Raw genomic sequence first — 23878 nt, 5'->3', positions numbered from 1 at the left:
ATTGTGGATCGCCAGTTACCGAGGTGGCTTGTCAGTTACCAAGGCAAGCATTAAAAACTCAGCGCCGCGCGCATGGGCGACGAGTCATGATGACCAGCTACTGACTGGAGCAACAGTGCACGCTGCTACAGTGGACTGAGTCAGTAGTTCGGCGCTTCATCATGACCTCGACGCGCGGCTGCAGAGGCTAGACTCTACTCCGACAGGACAGCTCACGATCATCCCTGGTCAGAAGCTACGCACGAAAGCCGACGACAAGATCTCCGGATCTGAGGCATTGAAGGCCAAAATGTAGTTTATAATACATCGCCTGGTCCACATGTCGGGGCCCCGCTCAGTGTACGTGCTCCCCTTGGACATATAAAAGGGAGAGCACGCCCTCCTTCTAGTGGAGAGATCTCAGACAGACTCTAAGCTCTCCAGACACACAAGCTCTCGCGAACTCTCTCTCGAGGGAAGGCAATACAACACACAGTGGACGTAGGGTATTACGCTCCGGCGGCCCGAACCACTCTAGTCCCGCTGTGTTCATCGTGTTCTTGAGAGAGATCGAACTAGGACTAGCTAACCCCCGAGTACACACCCTCTGGGCTTAGGCGGGTGCCTTCCTCCACCTGACTGTGGTTTGCCACACCACGACATTTGGCGCGCCAGGTAGGGGGAAGTTAGCTTGTCGTAGTTCATCTCTTCCTCGTCTCCATGGTTCGTGTGGACGACGTGGAGATGACAGAGGGGGTGGTATCATCCGCGCCACATTCCTCTCGCCTTCCTGCTCCAGGGGCAACCGTGCCTGTGGAGCAGCCACCGTCGGCGGCGGCGCGTGCTGCTCACCGGCAAGAGTCAGGGCACCCATCAAGGGCCCCCTCACAAGCTGCGAGCGGCGGAGCGACAAATCCCAGCTCGCAGCATACCTCACTCATGTGAGGAAGCCCACTCCGGCGGAAAGCCGACTCCGGTCGCACCAAGCCCGCTCCGGCGGAAAGCCCGCTCCGGCGGAAAGCCCACTCCGGTCACACTAAGCCGACTCTGGTGGCTCTCTCCGACGTTAAGCCGACTCCGGTCGCACCCCCGACTCTACATCTCTATAAGTCCTACCCTTAGAGGCCCAGCAGGGAATAAAACATTTTCCTTTGTAACTAGGTAGTACTTCCGTGTGGTCCAGTCCGGTGAGCCTCCCCCGTGGAGGGGTCCGGACCTCTGCAAACCAGGTTCAGGGAAGCGTACTCACCCTCCGGGGAGGTCCGGAGCCGTGTAGCCGCTTAGCCTGGTTCCGTACCCTAAGCCTGCATGCTCTACCTCCCTAGGGCGAGTACCGTAGTACCTAAGACTGGGGACCCGGAGGTTCGGACAGCTCCGGCCTCATAAACCCGTGTTCTGGCTTACATCGTACATCTCATGTACATCTAGTTATAAAGGAAAAGTTTATTCTCAGTTCGCCTCTAAGGATATTATATTCCAATTTCAATCTACGCATTCTGTTTGCGCTAACCCCCACGTGGCTTCTTACTCTTGTGTGGTGATTGTGGTCCGAATTGAGTTGGCTAGTTAGTGACTTAGCTCGAGACCCCTCATGGAAGAGAGGGGTTCGGACCCCTGGGAACCTGCAGGTTCAGGGAAGCGCACTCATTCTCCGGGGAGGTCCGGAGCCGTGTAGCCGCTTAGCCTGGTTCCATACCCTAAGCCTGCACGCACCACCTCCTGTGAATGAGTGCCGTAGTACCTAGGACTAGGAACCTGGAGGTCCGGATTTTCTCTTAACCTAAAGGCCGGCCCGTTGAGCTCCGTTCACTGAACCTAGCTGTCTACCTCAAAGGATTACAGCCAACATGATTTGGGACCCGTGGGCACGCTACTAAGCATCTACCTTGAGTCATGTGCAGGTCCAAACGTGATGATGCAGCAGGTGACCCAAAGGATGGACGACGCAGGACAAAACCCTTGCGGCGCGCACCGCTGGCCGCCAGAAGCAGCCAAGTTGCTCACAATAGTGGCCCACCTGTGGGTTCGTTGCCTCTCCCGAGGCGGGCCCGGGGCCCTCTGTCGGTACCCTGCAGTTGGGGTACCCACTCCTACTGTGCTAAGACTCGCGTAGTTATCTGTAACTATGCCTTAAGGAGCTGAGCAGCCGGACCCCTGGGGTCCAACTCCATCTCACCGGACCAACGGTCCCGGACCCGCTTCCCGCTCGGGGACGGGTCCGGTGTCACCACGTGTCCTAGAGGTGGAAATGCTCAGTACCTGTGGCCGCGGACCCGGACCCCACAGCTGAGTCCGGGACCTCCACGTGCCATCCGGACTGCCGCAGATGGGTCCGGGACCTCCACGTGCCTATCCGGACCCCCGTGAGCTCTCGGCTCAGCTAGCTGCTCGGGAGGGGTCCGGAGTCACCAGGGGTCCAGAGCCGCCACGTGTCACGCAGACGCGGGCGCGGGTGCAAGCCTTCCGCTGGAAGCTCCCTCACCCACCCGCATTAAGTGCGAGTGGTCGAGGCAGGCTCTGCTGCCTCTGGGCACGGGGCAGCTTTTGTCAGTCCACACTGTGGATCACCAGTTACCGAGGCGGCTCGTCAGTTACCAAGGCAAGCATTAAAAACTCAGCGCCGCGCGCATGGGCGATGAGTCATGATGACCAGCTACTGACTGGAGCAACAGTGCACGCTGCTACAGTGGACTGAGTCAGTAGTTCGGTGCTTCATCATGACCTCGACGCGCGGCTGCAGAGGCTAGACTCTACTCCGATAGGACAGCTCACGATCATCCCTGGTCAGAAGCTACGCACAAAAGCCGACGACAAGATCTCCGGATCTGAGGCATTGAAGGCCAAAATGTAGTTTATAATACATCACCGGGTCCACATGTCGGGGCCCCGCTCAGTGTACGTGCTCCCCTTGGACATATAAAAGGGAGAGCACGCCCTCCTTCTAGTGGAGAGATCTCAGACAGACTCTAAGCTCTCCAGACACACAAGCTCTCGCGAACTCTCTCTCGAGGGAAGGCAATACAACACACTGGACGTAGGGTATTACGCTCCGGCGGCCCGAACCACTCTAGTCCCGCTGTGTTCATCGTGTTCTTGAGAGAGATCGAACTAGGACTAGCTAACCCCCGAGTACACACCCTTTGGGCTTAGGCGGGTGCCTTCCGCCACCCGGCTGTGGTTTGCCACACCACGACACTTCCTTAGGAAAGTGTTAGTGTCATTGAGAAAAGAAAATTTTCTAATCAAATCATCCACTATTTCTTTTTCGCTAGAGAGTGACTCTTTTAAGTCAAAAAGAGTGCCATCCTTGACTTTGATTGAGTTCACAAGCATCTTGTTTTCCTCCCTTTCACAGGCGAGGTCCTTTTCAAGAGCTTTGAATTTTTCTCTCTCAAGTCTAAGCAATTCTTCTTGTGTTTCAAGAGTCTCATCCGCTTCGTCTAGTTTCATAACTAATTTCATCATTTTAGTTGCGGCCCTTTTACCATATTTCTTGACTAGTTTAGCAACTTCTACTTCATTATCCATTTCATCATCCGATGAGTTTGGAGGTGTTACCTTGGAGTTTTTAGCCATGAGGCACATGATAGGATCTTCATCCTCATCGTCGATGAGATCTTCAAACAAACTTGTAGGATGTGGAGATGATGCCTTGAAAGCCATGGTTGCAACATCTTCTTTCTCGGACTCACTTTCTTGTTGTGAATCCCATTCTTGGCCAAGATGAGCTTTTCCGGCTTGCTTCTTGTATCTTGATCTATCTCTCTTGGATGAGCTTTCTTTGGTGTCTTTTTTCTTTTTCTTTTCTTCCGGGCAATCGGCAATGAAATGCCCAACTTTGTTACACCCGAAACATGGCTTATTAGATCTTCTACTTGGCTCATACTTCTTGTTCTTCCCAAAGTTTCTAAAGTTGCTCTTCTTCATTACTCTTGTGAAGTTCTTGATAAAGAAGGCCATTTGCTCATCATCAAGCTCATTATCATCATCACTACTAGTGCCTTCAATTTTTGAGGATTGGTTTGCCTTTTCTTTTCCTTTTGACTTAGCTTGAAGTGCCAACCCACTATTCTTGGCTGCTTGTTCTTGAAGCTCGGCTAGATCTTGGTTAATCTTGACTCTCTTCAATTGATCATGGTGAGCCTCAATTCTTCTAAGAACATTCTCGACGGTGAAGTGCTTGAATCCTCTTTCGGCTCTAATCAAACTAGGTAGAGTAACATCCCTAGCCATATATACGGTCAAGAGCTTGTCCACGATCTCACGGTCACCCCACTTGTCACCAACAAGAGATTTGATTTGATTTGTGATTTTCTTCATGCGGTTATACATCTCTTTCACACCTTCATCCTTCTTCATGGAGAATAAGCTCAATTCATCTTCCAAAGTTTTGATTCTTGATTCACGTACTTTTCTTGACCCTTGATGATTCACTAGGAGAGTGTCCCAAGCATCTTTGGCGGTTTGTGCATACTCTATCTTGTCAAACTCTTCGGGACTCACGGATGTGTGCAGGATGTTTAATGCTTAAAAGTTCCTTTGTAGCACATATGCTTGAATCGGTGTTGGAGTTTCATCTTCATCCGGAATTCCACATCCAACCTCCACAACTTTCCAAAGATCCTTGTGAATTGCATTCATGTAACCGAACATCTTAGTCTTCCATTGGTTATATCCAGTGCCATCAAAGAAAGGTGGCTTGCCCATATGAATTGATGCATTGTGCTCACTAGGTAGTGAAAATGTGTAGTCATGAGCAACTCTTCGATAGTCACCTTTGCCTTTTGACCTTGATGAGCTGCCCTTGTTTGAAGAGCGTGAGGCTCTTCTCTTGGGATCGGTATCGGAGTCATCACTAGAATCTATGATAACTCGGGAGCTAGACTTTTTCTTCCTTTGCTCCTTCTTCTTTTTCCTCCATGCCTTCCACTCCTCATAAGACATCTCATCATCGGATGTCTCTTCTTCACTTTCTTCTCCACCATTCTTATACTTTCCCTTCTTATTGTTGTTGGATGGCTCTACATTTTTGTCTTTGTCTCTTTTATCACTAGGATCACCTTTTTCACCTTCATTAACCGAATTCTCTGGATTCTTCTCATCATCCGACATCTTGACCTCTCCGGACGGTTAAGTCCCTTGAATGGAGAGCCTTGCTCTGATACCAATTGAAAGGATCTTAAGATGCCTAGAGGGGGGTGAATAGGCAATCTGCAATTTAAAACACTTAACAAAAATGTCAGACACAGACCAGCCCGGATACTCCGGGTTTTGTGATCCGGAGTATCCGGAGATATATCCGGAGTCTCCGGGTATGAACGACCTGAAAGAAAACTGCAAGAATCTATATATGAAAAGTAGATCGAGCTAAAGTAAGAGTACCAGGGGTTCCTTAGGATTGATATTCAACAAACAGAACTTACTAGAAACTCATGAGTGAGTAGATCGAGCTCAAACCCTAGAAAATAAGTCTCACAAGCAACTAGCAATGAAATCAAGTAAACTAGCACAAAGGAGACAGGGATTTGTTTCCCGAAGTTCACACCCAAAGGTGCTACGCCTCCGTTGAGGAAGGATTCAGGAGACGGTGCTCAAGAACCCCTATGCTCCTCTTCCAAGGGCGAGATCACCTCTCAAGCCCAAGGTTACTTACTATGGATTCCTCGGCAAGGAATGGAGCTTACAAACTTCTTGTGCAGCTCACAATCTTGATTGAGCAATCACAAGCACGCCTAGCCGTCTAGAAGCACAAGGCTCCAAGAGTAACAAACTTGAATCCGCGGGCTTGACCAAAACCAAATGCTCAAGAGATGGGAATGAGGCTCACTTGCACTAATCCTTGCTCTTGCTTGCTTCTTACTCAAATCCCTCAAGGGAATCACTCAAGAATGGAGAAAAGGGAGTGAGAGAGCTCTTTCTTGGCTTAGGTTTGAGTTCAGCTCGTCAAAGTGGCAAGAGAGAGGGTTGAAGGGGTATGGTGGGGGTATTTATAGTCTTCGGCCCAAAAATAGCCGTTGGGCGAAAGGGTACCCGGAGACTCCGGGTATATGCCCGGAGACTCCGGGCAACACAAGTTTTTCAGTCCGGGAACAGCACCCGGACACTCCAGGCAAAAGGGGTCCGGAGTATCCGGCCCTATACCCGGAGTATCCGGGTTAGGCAGGGAAACTTCGATTTTTGCTCTCTTGAATTGTTTTGTGGCTCACAAGTATTTGTCTAGGTTCTTTTGAGCACTAGTTTCAAGTCAACACCTTTGAATTAAGTCCCCCTTGATAGTACGGCGTCCCTATACTCAAATTTCAAAAATAAAATCTAATTCCATGAGTATGCTTGAACACCGCCTTTTTCATTTCCTTTTTGAGGGGCCATACGCCATCACTTGATTCACCTATATGTATTCATCACCTGCACACATGCTTAATTACACAATTAAATATACATGTGTTTTGTCATTATTTACCAAAACCCACTTAGGGGCCTAGATCACTTTAAACGTGTCAACCGTTCGCATACCCACTCCCAACGCTGAGACGAACGGACGGGATGGACAGGTGCAACGGGAACCGCCGACTACACCCCATCACAAATCGCGCCGAATCCGCTCAGTGAAGGGTGCGCGTATGGTATTGAACTTACCATTCCATTATAAAGCATGTGGTTTGTACGAAAAAGTGCTCAAGAAACCGGCATCCAAAGAGACGGTCCTTAACCAATTCAAGCAAGCCTAAACCATTTGGATTCCACTTCCAACATGGCCCTACCACACTTGCTCAAGTCTCGATCCATCATTCATACCTTGTTCATGTTTTAATCTTTCTCATCTACTCAAGTATATTTAAGCAAACATCCTATAGCTCGCGAGTGATAGTGACCTTGCCATCTCTCGACTTCTACCGTAAGCTAAGCATGGCTAAGTAAATTAATTCGAGAAGTCTAAACATACATACTTTACCTAGTATAAGTTGTTCTAGAGCTATAAGGGAAACATGCCGAGTGGGTTCTACTCAAATCACATGACTAGATAGGGTTAAGCCCATGCACAAGCAATACTTTATACTAGCAATTTAAGAATTCAAAAGTAGGGTTTGAGATACATAGGTGCCTGCCTTGGTACTCCGCAACCGCGACACTCTGGAACGTCATCCTCTAAGAAAGTAGAAAATGCATGAATTAGAAAAGATGCCAATGCATATGCTCATGATAAATTAGAAAAGATGCCATGAATGCATATGCTTATGAGATGCAATGACTTAGGAGAGATAAAGGTTAACATGATTCAAGTTCATGAAGTAAGCAAGTCAATGAGGTAAGTTAGGGTACACAAACATTGCATAGGGTGGTGCAAAATAATTATTCATACAAGCACACGCTCTACAAGACAAATTGTAACGTTAGGATGCCATCAACACTAGTTGTGCTATTACTAGTTGTCACATAAATTCAGAATAAACAACTCACACAACATCAAGCATCAGCCATGGAAGTTAGTTCATGATTGCTATCAACATAGAGTGCTAGAGTCTAGAGTAAGCTCATACAAGTTAATAATGTTATTTAACTAAATTTAGGCAATCAAGACTTAATGGGTAGCTGCTAACAACATCACATCTTGGTTAAGGTAAGATCATCATTATATAGGAGAGAAGCTAGCAAATCATGTTCTATTTAATTAAGACAGCATCATTACTCAAGTTATTTCATGGAGGTTACTAACCACAAAAGCATATCATATTTATTTTTCATTATGAGAGAAAGTTTGATAGCTCACATGAGCACAAGTGATTCACTAGGCATTTTGCAAGTAAATTAATCCTAGAACAACATATATTCAAATTTTTATCCATCTACAAACATCTAATGAAAGCTAATATTTACAACAACTTATCAGGGTTATAGGTAATTAACAAGAGTGTTTCATGATTTTAGAAGAGCATCATGAAATAACTAACCATGCAATCAACTAGGGAATAAGCTCTTAATTAATAAATTAGAAACTATATGAACATACAACCATTTTATAGATGTTATCATTTTTTGACAGTAGATAAAGGTTGAGCATAGTAAATAAAATTGGATTCACAATTTTTGAGGCACATATGCACTTGTTGTGGAATTTACTAGTTAACTAGGTTTAAATAGATATAGATTAAACTGTACCAATCTAGAAAATTCACACAAAACAACATGTCTAATGGATAGTACACATCATAAGGAAGCTAGCAAAATTGGTTTCATAATTTTTGGACTGACAGGGAATTAATTATGCAATTAATAAGATAAACACATATTTAATTAAACTGGAAAATAATATAATTATTTTGGGAGCAAACATATTTTTAAAAGGTAGAGGACATCAAGACGAAACTAACAAAATTTGTTTCACATCAATCGGAGTTATATTCAATTTTATATGAATTATACAAGATGATGCATGCTTATGCACTTAAACAAACAGGGCTGCTATTGCGCTGCTACAGTACAAGCCCGAGATGAGTTCCAGAAACACATCGGTTCTGTGTGGAATTGGGAAGTGAACTGCGAACCGTCCGGGGGTGAATGACAGACTGTCCGCCGTAGAAAATTCTGGGGACGTGTTTTTGTGCAGAGGCTCGGTGTTGGAGGCCACGACTCGCGGACTGTCCGGCCGTAGGTCGCGGACCGTCCGCTCGTCGGCCGAGGTTCACCGGCGAGGTCGCCGGCGGCATCTCGGCATCGGTTTTGAGTGTGGTTTGTTTCTATAGGTTTCTAAGGACATGGGGAATTTATTTTGGCTAGAAGATTTAACATGCATAGAGTTTCTAAAGCTCTAGGTCATCAATGGTGAAGGACCATGAATGGGCTAGGGAGCTCGATTTAGGGCAAAGGAAGGGAGATGATTGACAAGGGGAGCTCACCGGCGACGAGTAGAGCACGAGCAAGGGGCCACTTGTTGGAGTAGAGCGGCGTTAGTGTAGATCGGGTCGAATTCATCCTTGAGGGCTTGGGGAAGATGAAGAAGAAGTTTGGGGATGTCCTTCTCCTTGGTCTCTGGCGAGGAAGTGGTGGCCGAGGTGGTGGAGGAGCTCGTCGGCGTCGTCCTTCTCTAGTCCTCCGTCGATCTCCAGTGAGGGTGGGGTGGATTTGGTGGGAGGGTGTGAGTTCTTCCTCCATGGCTTGGTTGGGGGAAGAGAAGGGAGAGGAGATAGGTGTTTTGTGGGGAAGAGAGGCAACGGGAAGGGGAGGGGGCGCTGGTGGTGGTGGGGCACAAGTGGGGCCGATGAGGATACGTGGCATAGCTTCTCTGTGCAGGCGACACGCAGGCATGGGTCTCTCACGGACCGTCTGCGGTAGAGGAGTGGACCGTCCGGAGGGGAGGGTTACGGACCGTCTGCGGTAGAGGAGTGGACCGTCCGGAGGGGAGGGTTACGTTATAGGCTGGTTCTGTACAGAAACTTATTCCTTTACTTCAACTCCCAAAACTGATCTTCCAAGTCTCCAAAAATTCCACCAAATTTTGTGTTGATACTAGAAATCAAGAGCAACCCATTTTTCTTAGAATTGGTAGAAAAACTATTGTGGATTTGAAATGAAAATTCTTCCCGAAATGCTATTTTTGGGTTTCCGGCTAAGCTGTTTGGCTTCGAGATGGTTTCCTAAAATCCGGAAAAAATCACCTAAATTCAAGTTTTTCAAAATAGTATTTTATCAAAGTAATTCCCAACATAAGTCATATAATGAAAATGCAATTTGCTTCACAAAGCATGAGTTCAAGATGCATTAATAATTCAAAATTAAATTCAAATGCATTCAAATGAAGTACAAAATTTTTATAACACTAACAAGAATGTTCATGATGCAATGCTTAACATGATAATTACATTTGGGTAGTTACACCATCTCTTTAGATGGTTCACATCTTTTTACCGTGCCCACGAGGCAACGATGAGGGCCACCTACAAACGCCAATGGCATCCCAAAGGTTCTCCAAATTAAGATGGAAAGTATCATTTGCGTGCCAGCACCTAAAACGGATTCTATTGCCGGATGAACAAAGCAATGACATAAAACATAATGCGCACAAAGTCACAAACCGTGCAAAAGCACTGTTGATCTTTTTTACGGGTATGTTCGACATCCGCCGCCACCAAACCTCACCAGCTGGGTATCCCAGTGCACGTTTGGATCCGGATCCACTCAGGTTATAAAAAGCTAGCATATTTAGAATATAAGCTGGACTAAAAGCTGGCTTATTTACAATATCTAGCACTCTTTTAAAAGCATGAAATGGTAATAAAAAGGTAAGAAGAGACAACTTGTGGGATTTGCAAAAACTGGATTGTAAAGCTAGACTGTTTTGGTCAGCAGGAGCATTTCAAATATACATTTCTCGCAAAAAGATTAAATCCAAATTTCTCGCAAAAAATCTTTCCTACTAATTCTAGTGCATTCTCTTGCACCGGAGGGTGGCCACGTCAACCCAAATCGATGACCGTCGATCAACCAATCCGAATGCCAGAAACAGCTGGAGATGTAAATTTTGCAACTCTCCGAACTTTGATGAAATTAACCCGCAGTCCATGGACAATAATTTTGTAAAAAAGCACTCAAACTTTGTGAATATCAATTTTACAAAAAAACCCCTAAACTTTGAAAAAATCAACCTACTAAATTTCACCAAAAAATTAAACCTAAATTTCTTGATAAAAAAACTAAATTTCTCATAATTTGGGTGGACCCAAATGTACCCCTTACCTGAGCTGGGGGAACATATGACACGTGAGACATACCGCGATCCCATTTTGTCATCGATGACGAATGGTGCGCGTCGCTCTCGCTACGCTCTCTTGACTTCCCCGCGCGACCCGTCTGTGCCCATCATAGGACAGGAATTATTATGCTGGCCAGAGCATGCGTGATCGGGTCGTTCAACTGCTGACGTTCAAAATGCTGTGGGGATGCATGCCATCGAAAGGCAAAGGCTGGCATGCTGTAGTTCCACTTCATGTGGCTCGCTCTGTGCTACAAGCTCTACCAACTCCAGCGGTCGCTGGACCAGCCCGCGCCCACCGCTCGATGGATCCGGCGAGGTAGCTGCCGCGGACGAGGGCCCGGTAGGTAGCTGCCCGGTCGCAGCCAAGGGCTAGCTCCCATGCTGCGGGAACAGGGTCCACTGGCCAGCGGCTGCGTCGCGGTCGCGCGCTCCTTTACAAAGTGTCCAGCCAGCCAGTGTCCAGCGCGCCGGGCCGCACTTGCCAAAGCGAGCGCGCGGATCTTCCGGGCCTCCGGGGCGAAACTAGATGGAGGAGGGCGCCGCCGCAGCTGCGGTCGGGGGGCGGCCGGTGGTGCTGTACCCGTCGCCGGGGATGGGCCACCTGGTCTCCATGATCGAGCTCGGCAAGAACCTCGGCGCACGGGGCCTGCCCGTCACCATACTCGTCATCGACCCGCCCTACGACGCGGGTGCCACGGGCCCCTTCCTCGCGGGCGTCTCCGCGGCCAGCCCCTCCATCTCCTTCCACCGCCTGCCCAAGGTGGAGCGGCTCGCCCCGGTCAGGACCAAGCACCACGAGGGGCTCACCTTCCAGGCCATCCGCGCCTCCAACCCGGGCCTCCGGGAGTTCCTGGCCGCCGCGTCCCCGGCGCCGGCGGCCCTCGTCGTCGACTTCTTCTGCAGCGTCGCGCTCGGGGTCGCCAGGGACCTCGGCGTGCCGGGGTACTTCTTCTTCACCTCGGGCGCCCAGGTCCTGGCCTTCTTCCTGTACCTCCCGGTGCTCCACGCGCGGGCCGCGAAGGACTTCCGGGACATGGGGGAGGAGCCCGTGCGCGTCCCGGGCATCGCGCCGTTCCCGGCGACGCACGGCATCCTGCCGCTCATGGCGCGGGACGACGCGGCCTACGAGGGCTTCCTCAGCTCCAGCGCCGAGCTCTCCCGCTGCGACGGCGTCATCGTCAACACGTTCCGCCTGCTCGAGCCGCGCGCCGTCGAGGCCGTGGTCGCGGGCCGCTGCACGCCCCCCGGCCTCCCGACGGCGCCCGTCCACTGCATCGGCCCGCTGATCAAGTCGCAGGAGGTGCTGGGCGAGGGCGGCGAGGCGTGCCTGGCGTGGCTGGACGCACAGCCGGAGGCGAGCGTGGTATTCCTCTGCTTCGGCAGCATCGGCCGGTTCGGCGCGGAGCAGATCAGGGAGGTGGCGGCGGGGCTGGAGGCCTGCGGGCAGCGGTTCCTGTGGGTGGTCCGCGCCCCGCCCATCGACGACCCGGCGAGGAAGTACGACAAGCCGCCGGAGCCGGACCTGGGCGCGCTGCTCCCTGAGGGGTTCCTGGCCCGGACCAAGGACAGGGGCCTCGTCGTCAAGTCGTGGGCGCCGCAGCGGGACGTGCTGGCGCACGCGGCCGTCGGCGGCTTCGTCACGCACTGCGGCTGGAACTCGGTGCTGGAGGCCGTGATGGCGGGAGTGCCCATGCTGGCGTGGCCGCTCTACGCGGAGCAGCGGATGAACCGGGTGTTCCTGGAGGAGGAGATGCGCCTGGCCGTGGCCGTGGAAGGGTACGACAGCGAGAGCGGGCTCGTGGCGGCCGGGGAGGTGGCGGCCAAGGTGCGGTGGCTCATGGAGTCCGACAGCGGGAGGGCGCTCCGGGAGCGCACGCTCGCGGCCATGCGGCAGGCGCACGACGCCCTGCGCCAGGGCGGCGAGTCAGAGGCCGCACTGGCCGGGCTCGTGGACGAGTGGAGACGCGCTTGACGAGGTAAAGGTGCGAGATGGTTCTGATTCTACGGCGACGGGCGTTCAGCAGGCATCTATCAGACGATCACGACATGGTCGTCACTGTGGCGTTGCGTGCGTGTGTGTTTGTGTGTGTGTTTGGGGGTCAAGACTCGAGTGTGTTCCTTTATTTGGCTGCGACTGTGGAAATGAAGAGTATAAGCGTGAGTCTCTTACCTGTCTACTATTCAGATGTAAGCAGGATGGATTCTTATATGAGCCCGCAAACCCGCCCTGCAAAACTGCTATTTACAACGGATATTATCTAACTGCAAACTCTTTGTACAAGCCTGCAAAAGCCCTCAAACAAGAGGACAAACCCACGATAATCTGCAAAAAAAAAGAACCACAGCTTCTCCCGGCCGCTGCCGTAACCACCGTCGACGTCCACCTCCTCCACCATCGACGTCTACCTCCTCTCATTTTTTACAGAGGCGACTGATCCCTTGTGGTGGAGTGCACCAAGACCAGTTCCCGTAACCTGCAGTTCTTGAGGTAAACTCTCCTCTCTTCATCTCTTTTTTATTGTCTTGTGATCGTCCTCTGTTTTCCAACATGACTGAGGATTGCTATGGCTATCTAGAACACATTTTTATGAGGGTTTGGTTTGAATGAATCATGTTGAATATCTAGCTGTTCATTTTCATTGGACTGGTGATCTTATGAATAGTGGTGGCAGTGGCAGATATATTCAAGGTGTCACTGTGTCGGACGTTAGAATCGCTTGCTCTGAACTTGATTGATCTCAGGCTACCCGCACCGGCGCCCTGGATAGCATCCTGCAGTACCGGGATAGAGGAAATATCCCTGTAGCGGGGTACAGAGCATCCGGTACCCTCGCGTCCCTCCCCATTTCCTCCAAATTTCTACGTATCATTCCCCACGGCTCCGTGGCCTCTCAGTGTGTCCACGTCGTCCCGAATTTATGTGGCCGCTTGATTTTACATCCACGATGTTCATATACCTAGCTGATCTCTCGTATTTCCTCCTACCGGTCTTCTTTTCACATGGCCTTTTCAGTTTTTTGTCAGCGCCGCCTTCCGTTCTCGCCGGTTCACACCACTGCCCCCGCCGTTTCGTCTTCGGCCCTGTTCACTTGTCTTTTCCCGGCTTATTTCGGCTTGTTTTGGCTTATTTCTTCTCACATGGTACTATTAAATCAGCTGAAATCAGCCGGCTTTCCAACCAGCCGAACAGCCCTGAGCTCCCTTTCCCATTGGTACTTCCAGGAAGCTTCCTACCCATATATTAGAAAAATCTCGCTGCATCCTCACGGTCTTCCACCGGGTCGCCCTGCCCCGCCCCCACCCCCGCCCCTCTCTCCCGCACCGAGGTGGAGCTCGGCCACGGCCTCCACCGACGGGAGGCGCTCGCCCGCTGCTCCCGGCGGCACGCCGGGCGGAGCTCGGACCGGACCGGTCCCCCCCCCTCGCGCGGCCGTTGCTCCTGGCGGCGCGGCAGGAGAACGGGCCCGGTGGCAGCAGCTGCCTGATCCGCGGCCCTCCTCCTTCTGGCTGCGCCGTGCTCCTGCGGCCGCGGTTACTGCTCCGACCGGCCCTCTCCAGCGGCCGATCGGGAGCACGAGCTCCACGGCCTCCCTCGTCGGCGCTCAAGCTCGATCGGCCTCGAGCTCCGTGGCGGCTCGGCGGCGACGGCGGGCTCAGCCGGCCTCCCTCCTCAGTCCTCCTCACTTCACTCGGCGGCTCCCCCTGGGCGTGCCTCCTTGCCGCGCCACCTCGCCGCGCTTCCCTGCTTCGCCCTAGCCGTACGTCCTTGCGCACCTCCTCGCCGCATCTCTCTCGCGGTCGCGCGGCGAGCGGGCGGTCCCCGCGCCACGCCGTTCTGCAGCGGATCCCGTGGCGGTGCGCGTGGCGCTTGAGTGGGCGCCGGCCACGCTACTGCTCCTCCAACTACGGCTCTCCACATCCTGCTCCATGCTCCTCCGACCCCTGGCCATGGATCTGCCAGGCACCAGATCCGGCTGCCGCGGACCCACATCCTGCGGCACGGGCGCACCGCGCACGGTCAGGCAGTTTGGTGTGGCAGCCCCCCACGGCGGTGATGGAGCTTGGAGACCATGGCCACGGCAGTCGAGTCCGTGCGACACAAGGAGCGGGCGACGAGCGGGAGGGCGTCGCGGCGAGCGAGACTGCCGGAACTGCTCCTGTGACCGCGGCCGCATCTCCCCTCATCATCCGCCCGCGATGCCTGCAGCGCCTGTGTCCAGGTTCTCGGCCTCCATTCAAACTCTGCATCGTGGAGACGACGACGGCCAGGAATAGGTCCATGCATAGCATCAGCTTCTAATTAGTGGTGACCTCTTCTCTTTTGGTCCTCTGCTCTTTTGATACCCGATTCAGATTCGGTGTTCGCCTGTGTCCAGGTTCTCGGCCTCCATTCAAGCTCTGCATCGTGGAGACGGCGACGGCCAGGAATAGGTCCACGCATAGCATCAGCGTCTGGCATCAGCTTCTGATTACTGGTGACCTCTTCTCTTTTGGTCCTCTGCTCTTTTGATACACGATTCAGATTCTGTGTTCTGATTTTTTTGATTTGGCCCAAATGATACAATTAGCGATGGTATATTTTGTATGCTTGTCTGACCAGTTAAAGAGGTGTAACCAATTTTGCGAGTAGAGTGCAAACTGTCTTTGTGTTTACGCTTCTGATGCTTGACAATGTAGGTTCACCAAGAACATGAACATGAACCCTTGGAAAAACAAGCTTGTGTGAAGGATATGTGCAATAATTAAAAATGTGTTAACCAATGTCGAAAAACCTCCTGCATATTGTGCATAAGTTTCTTCTGTCAACCCTTTTTTTTTTATCTAAACTTCAAATAGTAATAAGTAACTCTGTTTCAAATTTCATTGTAGTCTAACCATGTCATTTCCTAAACAATATTCCTTCAACAGGTCAACACCAGATCCTATGAGAACCCAAAAGTAGCAAGATCAACTGAAGCTCCACTAGCTAGCCATCAAACAAGCTACGGTACGCGCACAGTCATTCCTCAATGGCTGACAGGTTGGCTTTCCCTAATCTCTCCTCCTCCGTTGTTGCCTTTTAGAATTTTACCACTGTTTAGATAGAAGTTTTGATGCTCCCTGTGGATATTTGATTTATCATAGCGCCAACTCATGAAAGGAATCCTCATGCTATTACTTTTTCTCCTGAACAAACTAATTAAGTTGGTCTATTAGGTTCTTAGATTTGCTGTCACTAAACAGTATGTATATCTCTTGCAGGTCATTTCGACTTCGTTTAAATATTTTCTCTATTTTGAATATTGATATTTGCACCTGTTTCAATGATCCTGAGCTATCCATGTCTTGAAGGCATATGATACAATGACAGTAAGCTGAGTGGGTTACATTAGTATCTAGATAAAAAATGTGGTTCCTATCTATTCTAGGCAATAATATTGAATGGTATGTTTTAATTAAATACTCAAAATACAGAGTAAACATGCTACTGATTGAGTAGATGGCAGCAACATTGCTTTGCCTGTGAGATAATCTTTCAATATTAATTATAATGCAACAATGGTACTTTTACCTCTTATGTCCGCAGGCCACCTATTTTTCCTCCTGATCTTGCAAGTTGGTAGCTTTGTTGTTCTACAAGCTTACACTGATAAGGATGTAAGAAAGACAATGCCTGATGCCTGTTGTTGATAATCTAAGTTCGATATAATGTGCTTTCTCTAATGCTCCTGCTGTCTATTTTAAATTACAGAAGGATGAATATTCTGCACTCTAAGTTGGGCTCCAGATCATGTTAATGGCTCACCTTAGCAGCATCAAACAATGGGATCGTTCGGTCCATCAATTATTACATCCTGGAGCTTGTGAATCTGAATTTTTTTTCTTGTGTTTATACATAGATTGGACCTTGACAGGACATGAACAAGTACATTTTGTTTTCTTCATGTTCACATTTCGATCAATGAATAAGGATAGTTGTTTTCTACATGTTCACACGTTGGCCAGTATATATGAAAGGCAGGAAGAAATGAAACCATTTTACCATTTGTAATTGTAAAATGGTTTTCCCAGCTGTTATAAAGTAGAACCATCATGACAACCACTTCAGGTACGTTAATTTGGTTATTGATATTTTGGAAATGTATGCCAACCACTAGAGGCTCAGTACATGATAACTGGAAAAAAAAATAAGCATCCTAGGATTGAACTGTGAGTCCCTATACTTGGTTCTGCACTGAGCCTTGTAGCTTCACTACCTGTTAAAGAATGCATAAAGCAACTGTTTGTACAAAAACAGCACTAGCTGTACAAAGCCATGACCAAGGATCACCAATAGCACTTGGAGTGCCTTAGTAAGAATTAATAGTTATGAGAACTAAACCTCTAGCTAATGCATATTAAGTATTTAAGTTCTTTGTTCCATATTAGAACTGCTTGTTTAATTTTGCGCAGCATTTTGAAAATAAAGCAATGGTGCATGTCTGTATGGCCAACAAGAGAGCACAATTCCATTGCAAATATTTTGCATCTTGCTACCTTAACCAAATGTGATTGATCGGGCTATTTCAGCAAAATTATCCTCGAACTATTGGAATGCTAATCTGTATGGACCATTTAGTTACTTTGCCCATCTTATGACAATGATAACTCTACTAAATCTTTAATTAAACAGTTATCGCGCTTTCTGAAACAAAAAGGCAATCACCTAACTCTTTAACGACCAAAAATGCTCCTTGTGCTGCCTGAACACCTTACACTATCATACATGCACTCCTTAATACTTGGGCTATACATCAGCTACCTGGGATGTTTTGCACAAACTGAGACCCGTTATGATCTTATTTGGTTACACCTGGAAAAAAAATAGAATTTTCTAAAACTTTAACTCACTTCTTGTTTCTCTTTTCCCCGTTAGATCTTATAAAAAAAGATGTACATACCATTTTCATAAATGTACATTCCCCTGCAAATGAAAATATCTTTTACTACCATGATAATTACCTCTAAGATTAAAAGGGAATTATGCGCGCAACTCTTTTCAGACCATCCCAAAACAGCTGCAACTACAGCTCGAATTTAGATTATGTACTTGGTAGTTTCTAGCCTTTTACTAGAGCACCAAATGTGTTTTGTTGTACATATAAAAAAAGTGTTTTGTTGTAACATAAATGTAATCTATTGTCTATTATAATTCCCTACAAATAATGTATAATATTAATATTATAGTTACCTACTGTGAGTTCGTACCTATATGCATTTTGTAGCACAAAAGCTTAATTAATTACATTAGCTATTTATAAAACTCTAAAAAAAGAAACAAATACACGATAAATATAAATGCGCGCACATATCTTCTCCAACCATATTGATTATTGATTTAATATAAAGAAATTATGAGCGCGCGCAACGCGCGCGCAATCCACTAGTCTACTAGGATAGAGCACCTCCACTATATGCCTACATCAGCTCATGAGGCCCGGCAGCCCGCCCGCCGCTGTCGTCCTGCCTATGTGCTCCACCCTGCCCTCGCGCCCGAGCTCGGACAGCACGACGGCACCGCGCCCGCGTCACCGCAGCTCGCCGGCGGAGAGGCCAGAGGAGGGGCGGCGTGGCTGGAGTAGGGAGGAGGGGCGCGGCATGGCCGTCGCGGAGGCGTGCTCGGACCCGCCATGGCTGCCCGGGGAGCACCCGCCATGACTGCCGGCCAAGAAGGGGGAGGGAGAGGGGCGCCAAATCCGGCCGTGGTGGAGCTCGAGGAAGGCGACGGGGAGAGATGGGGAAGGAGGGACGAGGCCAGGAGGGGAGGGAGGAAGGTCAGGCGCCTGCTCTGCCGCGACCGGCGAGCGCGAGTGCAGTTCCTCCGCGGCCGGCGAGCGCGAGTGCAGCTCCGCCGCGGCTGGCACGACAAGGAGGTGGAGGCCGGTGGAGGGGCGTGGGGAAGAGGAGTGGCGAGCTAGCACCGGCGGAGGAGGGAGGGAGAGAGGAAGGGACCCGGGAAGTAAAAAAATCTCACATGTGGGTCCCATTTGTGGTGGTTGGTATAAAAGGAGATATAGAGTATGGATAGATACGGAAGAACTGAATATAGAGAAGAGAATCTCGATGGCCAGAACAGAATATTTCTTTGAGAGGATGAATATAGAGGATGGTGCCTAAATTTTGTCAGTGTTTGCTTGAAATTTGGGCTCAATCTAATTAATTTTGGCCCGGACATCAGAATCTTGATTGGATTAATTTAACCTGGAACTATATCCTGGTAGCAAAACTTTAATAACTCTTTTAATTTTCTTGTTACGATATAGTCAACTCACGGTTGCATCTAAAAATCCATATAAATAAGTAATAGCTACAAACCACATAAATCATATGGAGCACAGGAAAATTTAGATGGTTTGTCATCTACGACCCGATCATTCTAGACTCCGCTCAAGGTATATGAGATGGGATGACTAGCGTACAGGTTTCATTAGTTAAGTGGTCGGTTTGTATCAAGTAAAACTTAAGGGATAAAAATCACATTTTTGTAATACTTGAAGCAGATGAAAAATACACTTTTCCCCGGATTGAAATGGGGTCGCGAAGCATCAAGCAAAATGGACAAGTTCATCGGAGAGGAGATAGTAGCGCGCGGTCGGAGAGGAACTAGGTAGTGTTGTGACCAGGGTTTTTTCCCGACCGGAACCGGTCTGCAAACCGCAGTAACCGGTCAAACCGTTCCGAACCGGTTCCGATACCGGTCGGTTTTAAACCGGCCCAAATTTAAAATTTGAATTTGAATTTAAAAAAATGAAAAAATTCCTAAAAATACTTCAAGTTGCGACGAATTTAATGATGTCAAATTTTTTTAAATATTCGTTCATTTAGTATACTTTGCGGGCATTTGAAGTTAAACAAAAAAACGTGCATACAAAAATATACAAATATAATGTAAAACATGTTATCCGTTGTATTAATGTAAAAGTAGTATAAAAGAGAGTTGGATGGTTCATTTAGACTAAAACATGTTATACAACACATTCAAATTTTGAACTAAAGTGGATTTTCCATCGGTTTTTTTCAACTCCCGATTCCCACTCAAACCGGACCAGTTTACCGGTCAGCTAACCGGTGGAAACCGATTGAACTGCCATCTAGAGTTTGAAATTTGAATTTGACCGGTTTTTATCAGTTTCCGGTCAAATCGGACCGATTTACCGGAACCGGAGAGCGGCGGTTTCGTCGTTCCGGTCGGTAAAGAAAACATTGGTCGTGAGTCGTGAGTCGTGACTCGTGAGCGCCTGTGGCACTGCACGGTGCTGCTGTCGTCGCTGCAGGGATGCAAGCACTGCACGGTGCTGCTGTCGTCGCTGGAGGGATGCAAGTATGTAACGGCGAGTCCTCCGCATCCCCACTAGAACATAAAGCGCACAACGCGCTCTATCATGATCAAAATAACAGAAATTATAAAAAAATTATATCTACCCAGCATCATATGCATCAAATAGAATTATGTAACTTTGTAACATGATTGAACATAATATTTAGCATGATGCTATGCGCAAAACCACACAACCTACTATTGTGTGAGCTACTGAATTCAAACTTATTAATCTGCTCATAAAAACAGCAGAATGCATTTATTAATCTGCTCATGAACTCGTTTGAGTTCATATATTGGCATCTCAAGTAAAATGCTCTGATTTAATTAGATAGTATAATGACTTCGTCATTAAACACATCATCATTGTTACAAACGGGAAAAACTTCATCGCATCTTCTTGTCCCATAGACAAGCACCAAGATATTTCAGATCTAAATTGCCATCGAGTGTAGGAAAATATTGTTGGTCTGCAGAGTCTGTAAGGGCAATTTATACACTTAGATAGCAGTAATAGAAAAGAAGTCAGTATGAAAAAAAAAGGAAAGCAGAAGGAGCTTTCTTTTTGACAATAGTATGAAGTTTATGTGTGAAATCATTCTAATGAGATTCTGTATGAAATCATTCGTGGATATTAGCCAATGATGCCATCCATCAGAAAGTGCCATGGCTACACTTTAATGTTTTCAACCATCTGAAACCAGGACATATCGTGAAGGAGTAGAGAGATCAGAAACAAATAACGTAGAAGGATCTAGAAGCTGATTTACTTTCAGAAGGAAGATCATGTTCAGTACTGAATGGTGAATGCAATCGGCCAGTCTGCAGTAATTCCCGTGCCACAACCCAAAAGGTATGTGCATGAATGCATTCTTGCTTGCAATGCAAATGTAAAGGTAAAACTTACCAGAAACATGTACAACGAAGTATGAGGATCTAGGCAGCAAGTAAAATGGTGCAAGGAAAAACCTAGAACATCTAGCATGCTTCACCAGTCGTACCAGGCATAAACATTAATTGGAAATAATATACTCATCATTTGCCAAACTCCCACATTTGCAGGAAAATCATATGCAATTTAGAACAACTGCGCAAAACTACATTCATATTTCAGATAAGCTCTCGAGCTTCAAATGCCAAGTTGAGAAACAATAATTGGTGCCATGCCTTTCAGCTTTGTAACCACAGCATCAACAACCATTGTGGTTCTTACAAACAAAAGGTAAAAAAAATGAAAGTCTGTCAAAAGCTGTTTTTTTAAGACAGGAAACAAATTTGTCTTCTACAGTTGGCCCACAACATAAAGAACAACAAACGAGAAGCTAGCTAATTATGCCTCAGGGTGGATAAATCGGAATGAAGAACTCATACACAACAAAGATAGATATTCCATCATTGCTTCCTGTGCTTGCTTCCATGATCATATCACAGAAGGTGTCTTTTCTTTAGGGGAATTTACTTGAATTACCAGTTGTCAAATTGATTACCATAGCCTGTGCAACATAGGCGACGCAGGCATGAACACATGCAACACTCTAGCACACAAACAGTGGTAAAAAAAATCATCAAAGTAGCTAGCTACGCTCGTCGACTTGCCTCATGCTGTCCGCCTGTCCGTGGGGATGAGTTCTGGCGCGTCGCGCCCATCGCCCTGGTGCCGCTCCTAGACGCAGCCGAAGTGTCCTGCCCCTTGAACGCCAGCAGCCGATTGCACATGGCCTGCTGGGAGGAGCTGACTGGGAGCACGGGGCATCCTCAGATGCAGACCCGCTCTCACTGGCTCCGAGGGGATGCCTCGTATGAGACTGTGAAGGAACTCTGGCCATCACTCATTGCAAGGAGGGAGGGAGACCGCCGCTACGCATCGTGGTCGCCAGCACTGCATAGCTGCCTCTCCCTACCTCAGGAACCACCACAGATGCTGCCGGAGGAGGCTAGGAGGGAGCTCGTCGTGTTCAGTTGCAGACGAGCCGCTGCTTGAGGGTGCTAGATCTCCAGCAGGCAACGCCGCGTTGACTGGATCTAGAGGGATTGGGCAGCCGCTTGTTCACGGGAGCGCTGTCGGTGGCGAGCAGATCGGGTGGAGCTTGCGGCAGGGAGGTCTGGTCCAGCCGCCACACCTCACAGGCCTTGAGCTTCAGCCATTGGCCGACTGGCGGACCGTATGCAGCCCCTGCGGCACCAGATCCAATCGAGCTCACTGTCGCCGCAGCTTGTGCTCCACTTTTCGTTACCGCAACACCGGAATGCCGCTCGACAAGAACACAAGGAGTTATGGTGGTGTTGTGCCTGGGTGGGGTGGGGAGTCGGCGAGAGATGCACGCGGCGACCAGCGGCGGCAGGAGGGAGAGAGAGAGAGGAGAGGAAAGAGAGACGAATGAGGGCTGTGTTCAGTTACAAAATCTTTCTCTCCAAACTTCACTATTCACATATCACATCAAATCTTTTGTCTCATGCATGTAGTACTAAATATAAATATATGTAAATAAAAAAACTAATTGCATAGTTTTGATGTACATTGCGAGACGAATTGTCAGTGCCCTGACCCGGGGGTCCGGATCCAAAATAGTAAATGCTGCGTGTTTCGTCGTCCCAGATGTTGATGCAAGAGGCAACACAGTAACGCACGGGTTTATCCTGGTTCCGGCCGCGGGGCCGTACGTCCAGCAAAGAGGGTGTGCGAGGGCACTGTATTATCTTGCACCCGGAGTGCTTGTAGTAGGGGGTACAAGCGAGGCGAGAGAGGGAGGGAGACTCCCAAGTCTCTGCTAGAAGAGAAGTTGAGCGTGGCGAGTAGCGATGTTGGGGCTAGAAGCGAGTGTGTGCTCTATGAGCGGTGTAATGCCTATAGAGCCGACCAACCCCCTTAAGGGAAGCCCGCCTCCTCCTTTTATAGACACAAGGAGGGATGGGTACATGTCTAGGGGATCGCGGAAGTCGTCGTTTCTCCCCGAGCTGTGGGGATACAACAGTCGAGTACTGTGGGAAGTACACTGTGGGGAATGGCGTCGGGCGTGGTGGTCGTCCTGGGCATCGTCCTTGACCTTGCGAAGATTGCGCCGGCGTCCTGCCAACCCCAGCAGGCGGCGTGGTCGTTGCTGTAGGGTGTACAATCCTCCAAATGTGGTGTGATGGCGTTCCGTGGGCCCTACAGGTCAGGGTCTTGCGTGCTCCAGCGGTAACGGGGCACGTGGCGATCCCGGTCCCCGCTGGACAAAGTGCCGGCGTGCGCACTAAGGAGGTCCGAAGGTCGCGTGGAGGTCCCGGACTCCTCGAGGGGGGAGGTTCGGGCCTCCGGCTGCTAGCGCTGGGCGCCCCTCTCCGAGGGGCTCGTGGTGACACCGGACCCCTTCTCGAGCAGGGGGCGGGTCCAGGGCCATACGTGTGATGAGGTGGAGTCCGGACGGTCGGAGTTGGTAGAATAGTAATGGAACTGTGCCGAGCGCGCTTCGTCCCGCGTTGCAGGTCCCACAGTGTTGCCACAGCGTCCGGAATGGCGGAGCAGGGACTAGAGTTGGCGGATGGGACTCCGGTCACAGCCACTGTGGGGAATGGCGGCCTGACGCCGTCTGTCCTGGGTGCTGTGGAGGAGTGGTTGGCACTTAATGCCTTCGTACGGCGGGTAGGTGAGCGGCAGGGCCGTTTGTCCGTTACGCCGAGGGGTGGCCTCGAGCGAGGCGGAGATGAGGTGCCCGCTCGAGGGTAGGTCCGCTACCTTCGAGCGAGGCGGAGATGATTTGTCCACTCGAGGGTAGATTCGCTACCCTCGAGCGAGGCGGAGATGCGGGGCGCAGTCGAGGCCATCGAGCGAG

At 49.2% G+C, this 23878-nt stretch overlaps 1 protein-coding gene across 1 annotated transcript; it reads left to right on the top strand.

Moving 5' to 3' along the window:
- The first annotated feature begins 10926 nt into the window (after positions 1 to 10926).
- LOC120707727 (UDP-glycosyltransferase 88A1-like) lies at positions 10927 to 12998 on the top strand. Its single transcript, XM_039992724.1, has one exon. It carries the CDS (start codon positions 11256 to 11258, stop codon positions 12699 to 12701), a length of 1446 nt encoding a protein of 481 aa, XP_039848658.1. The 5' UTR covers positions 10927 to 11255; the 3' UTR covers positions 12702 to 12998.
- Positions 12999 to 23878: the final 10880 nt, after the last annotated feature.

Source organism: Panicum virgatum, chromosome 5K (genome assembly GCF_016808335.1).
Source record: "Panicum virgatum strain AP13 chromosome 5K, P.virgatum_v5, whole genome shotgun sequence".
In the NCBI taxonomy this organism is placed as follows: Eukaryota; Viridiplantae; Streptophyta; class Magnoliopsida; order Poales; family Poaceae; genus Panicum; species Panicum virgatum.
Note: the sequence above shows the minus strand (reverse complement) of the source record. Positions and strands in the feature narration are given on the sequence as shown.

Coding starts and splice junctions, on each gene's coding strand:
- LOC120707727 (XM_039992724.1), top strand. CDS start 11,256: ATGGAGGAGGGCGCCGCCGCAGCTGCGGTCGGGGGGCGGCCGGTGGTG.